This window comes from Odocoileus virginianus, chromosome 7, assembly GCF_023699985.2.
Source record: "Odocoileus virginianus isolate 20LAN1187 ecotype Illinois chromosome 7, Ovbor_1.2, whole genome shotgun sequence".
NCBI lineage: Eukaryota > Metazoa > Chordata > Mammalia > Artiodactyla > Cervidae > Odocoileus > Odocoileus virginianus.
In genome coordinates, this window is record NC_069680.1 from 63,665,716 (window position 1) to 63,673,288 (window position 7,573).

A 7,573-nucleotide genomic window follows, 5' to 3' on the forward strand; every position below is an offset into this window, starting at 1 on the left:
GAGGTCATCTGGCCTGATCACTGGGCTTTGCCTGTCCCCCACCCCCAGCTCCTCTCCGCTGACCTCTCACTGATGGCTCTGGCAGAGTTGATCAGGGTGAGAAGCAGCTTTACATGGCAGGGTTTCTGGGGAGGACTGCTTGCTGTCCTGCACTTGGCTGTGTGGCAGATGCTGGCCTTAATGGGTACCCACAGGGAAGGGAGCTTCACTGACTGCGTGATCAGGGGTTTCAGTGGGCCAGGGTATGGGAGTGGGGAAGAGAAAGGGCTTAAGACTGCAGGACAGAAACCAATAGAGCTCTGGCTTTAGGGAGTAGAGGATGGGGATCATTACATTTTCCCCTTTGAAGGAGGCATGTTGCAAGAAGAAAGGTTTTGAGGAGTGATGGGTGATAAATAACTAACCCTGGCACAACACTATCCTCTAACCAAGGTCATGAAATCCTGGAATGATCCCAGATCTGCAGTGGAAGAGGTGGGCCTAGCCAACCTTGTCTAACATACTCCTGTTCTCATGAGTTCTTCCCGTAACTGTTTTCTCTCTGGCCTCAGTTACTGCCTGGGATGTTACACACCCTCTTGTGTAAATGGTCAGCCACTTCATGGTGCCTGTGGATGCCTCTCACAGAGCACCCTGCCGTGGCATGGTTTGTGTATGTCTCACTGCATTGTCTAGAAATTGAAAAGCATGAGGGGAAAAATGCATAGGGCCTGGCCTTTTAGGTAGTTTTGAACACTGCATTTATTATTTTTGCTTGCAATCAGCCAAAAGATGAGCCTTTTGAAGGCATAAAGTAAATTACTTGTACATTATGACCCATGAGGGTTATAATGAACCAAAATGCCAAATCTAAGATAAGCTGCTATTAGTTGCAGGGGTTCCAGTTACAGCTTGACACATGATTTTTATTTTCCCAAAGCCTCCCCCAGCATCCTGTTAGCTGAAAGTTTCTTTAATTGAAGCCACTTAGCTGAGGGGACTGAAAAATTGATTTTTGGTCTTTTTAAACATGAAGAATGAAAATAACATGTTCCTTTAGGCTGACAGTACAAACAAGAGGCAGTAGAGAGAGGGAAGGAGCTGTCTAGGTCAGAAAAAAATTTTTTTCACCAAGGCTAATAATAGTTACTTGGTTTAAATTCTAGTTCAGCAGTGGCAATCCTTGGCTGCTATTTGTAACAAGGGTAAGGATGAAGAGGATGACTTCAGCATCTGGAAAGGCTCATCTGTATTTTTCCCTTCAGGTCAACTGTACTGCTTTCCCCCCACAGAAAGGAAAAATGCTTGTTTAACCAATTCCTTGGGCCCACTCCCATTTTATTGACATGATTAACCTGGAGGTGCTGAAGTGCTTGTTTAGTGCTATGCCTGGGGCTCACATGTTGCCCTTTCAGATTAATATCCAAGTCCTCCTTTTCTCAGTCCAGTGATCTCTCTCTCTCTCACTCTCACTGAATGCCAGGGTGAGTGCCCTGGCTCACTCTTCTCTTTACTTCTCCTCTGCTGTCCGTATCACTCAAGAGTAGCCTGTGTATTCTCTTCTCACCTTCCAGAGGGCTGCTAGAGCAGCAGGCTCCCTCCTCTCTTCTCTCTGCTTCTACTTTGTTCCCTAACTTGGCCAGAGTATGGGCTGAGCTCACTCTGTGTCTCGCTTCTCTCCAGGGCAATGACATCATTGCAGCAGCCAAGCGCATGGCTCTGTTGATGGCCGAGATGTCTCGACTGGTCAGAGGGGGCAGCGGCACCAAGCGGGCGCTGATTCAGTGCGCCAAGGACATCGCCAAGGCCTCAGATGAGGTGACTCGGTTGGCCAAGGAGGTTGCCAAGCAGTGCACAGATAAGCGGATTAGAACCAACCTTTTACAGGTACTCAGGAAAAGTGTGTGTGTGTTGGGGGGGAGGGGGAGAGTGGCAGGGGTAGGGAGAAAAGCAGGAGAGAGAAACCGGGGTGAGCAAGGAGGAGGTACCTCAGAATGGAAAGAAATAGCAGAAAGGGGAAATAATGCATGTGAGCTTGGGAAAGATAGAGTTGGAAAAGTTTATTTCTGAATCAAACGAAAGAATTTTAATGCTTCCATTTCTGGACAAAGGGACTAGGCTGATTCTAGGGGGAAAACAAGTGGAATTCTGCTGCTAATATATTGAATACCTTCTGCATGCCAGCCACTGAGAGTAAGAGGTGGATAAGTCTCACCCTCAAAGAGCTTGCAGGCAAGAAAAACATAGAAACCTACTCAATTTTCTTTTTTAGGTATGCGAGCGAATCCCAACCATAAGCACCCAGCTCAAAATCCTGTCCACGGTGAAGGCCACCATGCTGGGCCGGACCAACATAAGCGACGAGGAGTCCGAGCAGGTACGTAGCTGCTGCTTCTGATTTCTCACCAGCAGCTTCTGTGCCCCTTTATGATGATTTAATTCAGCCTTGAGGAAATTTTACCTGTGAAATGAGTATTTAGTACATGGGATGGAGTCTTCAACTCTCTCAAAAGGGCACCTATGTTGGAGAGATGCATCAGAAATTTGGAAAGGGAAGTGAAAAGCTCTTGTGCAACTTTTGTCATTTTACAAATGAGAAATTGAGGGTTAGGGAGGTTGAGTGAATCAGCAGCAGTTAGGACTCCACTCAGTTCTTTTTCTCCCTGGAATAGGCTTGGCTCTTTAAGAGGCCTCTAGTGTGTGTTCAGTCCTCCTCACTGTTACCTTTCTGGCTGGAGAATTTCTGCTTCCTTGCCCTCTGGATGATAAGTGCCTCAGGGAGGATGAACAGTGCTATCTTTTCAGGGGCATGAGATGGTTAGGCCTGTGGTGAGGCGGAAATGACATCTCAAAGGAGGTGCTTCTCTTTTGTTTTTTTGACAGATATTGAAATAAAGATGGTGGGAATGTTTGCTTAAAGTGTTTCTTCTATGTATTTTGGCAATCACAGTTTGTTCTCTTTCCTGCCTCCTGGAAATGTGGCTCAGGTCTTTCAGAAAGCCATCATTTGAGCACCTCTTCCTCTCCTAAACTCCCTCCAATAGGCTATGCTGTGAATCAGACTTCCAATGTCTTCTTATGGGAGATAGCACATCTTCTGTTGATCTGCCCAGACAAGGCTTATCATACATTGGAATAGGTATTTGGCATTGTATAACGTGCTATGTAGAGGAGTTAATAAAAGACATAGTCCCTCTCCTTGGAGAAGTCTGGGCCAGGAGACAGAGGGTAGGAGCACTGTAGAGGAGGCAAGGAGGCTACTTCTCTTGGTGTCAGTAGTGCTGCCTTAACTACCATGTTTAATTCATTAGCTCCCACCTTAACCCTCTCTTCCCTAAACCATGCAAACTGGATCTTAACCTGTAACTTCTGCGTATTCTAGGCAGGGTTTGGGTACTAGGCTATTTCCTGTCAGGTGATCTCTTCTGCCCCAAGGAAAGGAAATAGAAAAAACAAGGAAGGAAGGGTAAGATTCAAGAGTTTCCGACCTTATCATTTAATCAGTTAACTAACAAAAATGTATCTTGGAAGTGTCTACTATGTTCCATTAAATATTCTAGTAAAAAAAGAAGAAACTGACAGTGTTGGTAGAATGGAAGAGACACAGGACTGCAAGTTAGAAATTTGAGGCCTCATCCTGACTGTAGTGTGAGTTTGGCTGGCAAGTCTCTGAATCTTTCTGGGCCTCAGCCTCTTTGTTGATCAAGTGAAAAGATTAACTGATTGGGACTTCTAGTCCATAGTTATGCCTCTCAGAGCCCATAAACCCTCTGATATCGCATTCACAAATTTTGTGCATCTGAGCTTTTTTTCCTGGGGAGAATCCACAGCCTTCATTAAGCTCTCAAAGGATCTGTAGCTCAAAAATATATAAGAATTAAAAAAAAAAAAACAAACTACTGGGTTAATAGATTGATAAGTTACTAGTGTGATCTCAGTCCTGTATTTTGTATGTTTAGAAGACTTACTTATTTAGATTTCATGGATTTATAAGGTGGTTGGTTTACTTGATTACTTTTTCATTCATTAAATATTCGTGAAATACCTCATGTGACAGGCACTGACATAACACTAAAGTACAATAGAGAACAAGACTGACAAAAATTGCTGCCCTCCTGTTACTTAAGTTTTAGATAAAATTAGATAAAACATCAGATGAACAACCTAGATAAAACATATAGTGTATCAGCTAGCATGAGTTCTGTAGAGAAAAGTGAAGACAGAACTGGAGGATGAGGCACACTGGGAGTTGGGAGTTTGTGACTTAAAATAAGGTGAGCAGGAAAAGCCTCAGCAAGGTGCTAACTGGGCAGAGATCTGAAGGAGGTGAGAGGTGAGCCACTGGGACACCTGAGGAAGAGCATTCTACACAGAGGGGAGCCCAAGGCAGGAGCTTGTTCAAACATCGTCACAGGAGTATACACTAGATGCCATCTGAGAATACTGACCACAATCAGTGATGGTCCAGTTTGGGGTCCTTTTTGGTGACCCAGCTATAAACCACCAGTGACGCCGGGTGCAGGTAGGGTAAACTGCATTCTATTCCTGACTTAAGCCTGTTTCAGAGGCAGGGCTCCATCAGGGACTCTGAGTAATGGAGAGCTCCTCTTTCCTTGCAGGCCACAGAGATGCTGGTTCACAATGCCCAGAACCTCATGCAGTCTGTGAAGGAGACTGTTCGAGAAGCAGAAGCAGCTTCAATCAAAATTCGAACAGATGCTGGGTTTACTCTGCGCTGGGTTAGAAAGACTCCCTGGTACCAGTAGACACCTGGTTGGACCTGGCTAACACAGAAGCCCCTGCTGCACAGGATGAAAATGATCTGGTCCCAGGAGCCACCCAAGATTGCTGGGGGGTTGAAAGCTACCATCCTGGCCTGACATAAAAATTAGAAAACATTTATACTCTTGTTATGGACACTGAAATGTGTCTCCGTATAAGGCCTGTATTCTCAAACACGGCTTTACTTATGCACACACTATCCCAATAGGCAAACTGGGTTTCTAGCCCATGGACTTCACATAAGCTCAAAATCCAAGAGTGAACACTAGCCTGACACCCTGCTCTGCCCTTGTTCCCTAGAGGACGGCTCCCTTTCCGCCTCTACCCCCTCATTCTTTCCACTAGGCTCCCAAGACCCAGGGCCCAGGCAAGTCAGTTAAGGATATCACTGTGCCTCCAACATTTGTTTTGGGCTTTCCACGTTGCTGACCCTGTCTGCCTCTCCTGGCTGTGCTTCCAGGGTCTTTTTCAGATGTGAGTTTCACTGCTGCAGGGGAAGGTGGCCTCTGGGGAGCCCCAGCTTGTGGGGCCTGAACTCACTTCCTTCCTTTCCCCAGTTCAATCCCTTTAGTTTCCCACAGTACACAGCCAAATTTCACTTTGTCAGGAGGAAATCACTGTATCACGTGGTTCTGTCTTTACCTCACCCCAGAGCAGTGTCTGTGCTAGGAAACCTTTCCGTCCCATACCCTGCCTTGGCCCGCCAAGGCAGCCATCCCAAGAACACACTGTGTCCTGGTGCTCTCTGCCACTGGAGAGGCGGAGCAGCCGGGCCGTGGCTCTGCCCACCCTCCCGGCAGGGCCACTCCACGCTTTGTCACTGCCCGCAGAGGTCTATGCTGAGGCCTTATTCATTCATTCTTAGCTCTTACTGTTCTTTCTGAGCTGAAATGCTGCATTTTATTTTTAACCGAATCATGTCTCCTGGCTTTTGTATTCTTCCCTCAAACCCTTCCTAGACAAGATTTTAAAGATAAATGTTTGTTTTGTAATTTTGGAAGATCCTTTTTATCCTTTTGAAATTCAGTCCTGAGAACTGGTGCTTGCCCCCAGGAGTGTTTAATGGAAAGGCAATCTCGTCTGAAGGATGCTTCCTACCTAAAGGGAGCTGGTACTTGCAGACTGGAATTCTGGCACTCTGGGGGATGAGTCAATGGGAAATAGTCCTCAGAAATTCCTACCTCCCTCAGCCAACAACAACCAAGTCTCTTGCGACCTCCCCTCCCTCCCAAGTACAGCTGTTCAAGGGAGTAATGAGTATAATTATCACCATAAGTTTCCTATTAGCAAAGTGAGAGAGAAGGGAGCTTTTCCTTCCTTGTACTTTTCACTGCTGTCTAAGCATTCCCCAGCACATGAAACTGTATTTCTTCCCAAAGCCAGAACTGGATGAGTAAAGGAGTAAGAACCCTTGCCTGAATGTCCTCCCCACCTCAAATGTGTGTTAGATCCTAACATCGAATGTGTAAAACTTAAGTTGGTACTGTACACTCAGGCTTCCTCTATTACCTTTTAACTGATGATTTTCAAGGCCCTCAGCATCTTTGAATAGTTGCTTAACTGATATAAATGCAATATTAATGCCTTTAAAGTATGAATCTATGCCAAAGATCACCTTTTGTTTTACTAAGACTACTTAGAGGAAGTAAGAAAAATCATGTTTGCTCTCCAAGTTCTTCCAGTGTTTTGAGACACTGGTTTATACTTTACGCCAATGTGCTTTTCTCTAATATCAGTGCTCAAGACACAGTGAAGCAAATTAATTTAAAAAAAAATCCCTGAATGCTGATTAGAGACATCACCATTGAAAAACTACATTTATAAGCTAGGATTTGTTATATGCAAATATTTTCTGCCTCTTCTGTTTAAAACAATAAAGTACATTTGTATAAAGCTTTAAATGATGGGTATGTTATTTCAGCAAGAACTTAAAAAACAGTTGATTTATTTATCTCGGCTGCGCTGGGTCTTCATTGCTACACGAGGGTTTTCTCTAGTTGCAGTGAGCCGGGGTTGTTCTTTGTGATGCGCAGGCCATTGTGGTCCTTCTCTTGCTGTGGAGCAGAGGCTCTAGGGTGCGCAGGCTTCAGTGCTAGTGGCTGGTGGACTCTAGGGCATGGGCTCTCATGGTTGTGGTACATAGGCTTAGTTTCAGCGAGAACTTTTAGATCAGGCTTCAACTTTATTCTGAAGAACAGCAAGTGAAGCTAATCCTCAAAATGAAGAAACTAAAGATTTTTATTTATTGTACTGGAAGAAGTAGAAACCACTGGGTAAGTATTACCACTGGGTAATACACTTACTTCAAAAGTTCTGTGTAATAAAGGACAACTCTGGGGATTATACACTAGAAGGAGCAGAAATGACAAAGGCTAACACTAAGAGGAAAGCAGGCAGAAGGTACAGACCATCCCCTGGTTGAAGGAGTCTGTCTTAGAAGAGTACAGCTCTATGTGGAGGCCATCAGTATCCCCTAAGAAGCTAAAGCTATTACACGTGCAGGAATATTGCGAGTCTACATGTCATAGTCCAAAGTCCAGGGATCCAAACAGGGCTGTGAGGCAGAGCTAGCTTCTGGGGACATATTCCTCTTGAGGAAGCTCAAAGAGTAGGAACAGATTCTTGAAGTGAAGCTGGGACATCAGTATTTTTGATTGATTTTTTGTATCTAAAAGTGGTAAATATCACTAAAGAGGGAGAGTACTGCTGACTACATTTATCACTGCTTTAACTTAGAAAAGCTGCTGACTAGGGAGGCAGATTCTGGGTGTTCAATTTACAGGGAAATGTCCAAGGCTACTGAATTAGCTCA

At 44.9% G+C, this 7,573-nt stretch overlaps 1 protein-coding gene across 2 annotated transcripts in view; it reads left to right on the forward strand.

Annotated features, from left to right (window-relative positions):
• The window catches only part of VCL (vinculin), a 108,381-nt gene extending 101,719 nt beyond the window's left edge, over positions 1 to 6,662 (forward strand). For both annotated transcript variants that reach the window (XM_020914488.2, XM_020914490.2), the window contains 3 exons: positions 1,663 to 1,866; positions 2,252 to 2,356; positions 4,599 to 6,662. In XM_020914488.2, the coding sequence (XP_020770147.1) occupies positions 1,663 to 1,866; positions 2,252 to 2,356; positions 4,599 to 4,745 (456 nt within the window). In that variant the 3' untranslated portion in view covers positions 4,746 to 6,662. The remainder of the gene's footprint in view (positions 1 to 1,662; positions 1,867 to 2,251; positions 2,357 to 4,598) is intronic.
• Positions 6,663 to 7,573: the final 911 nt, after the last annotated feature.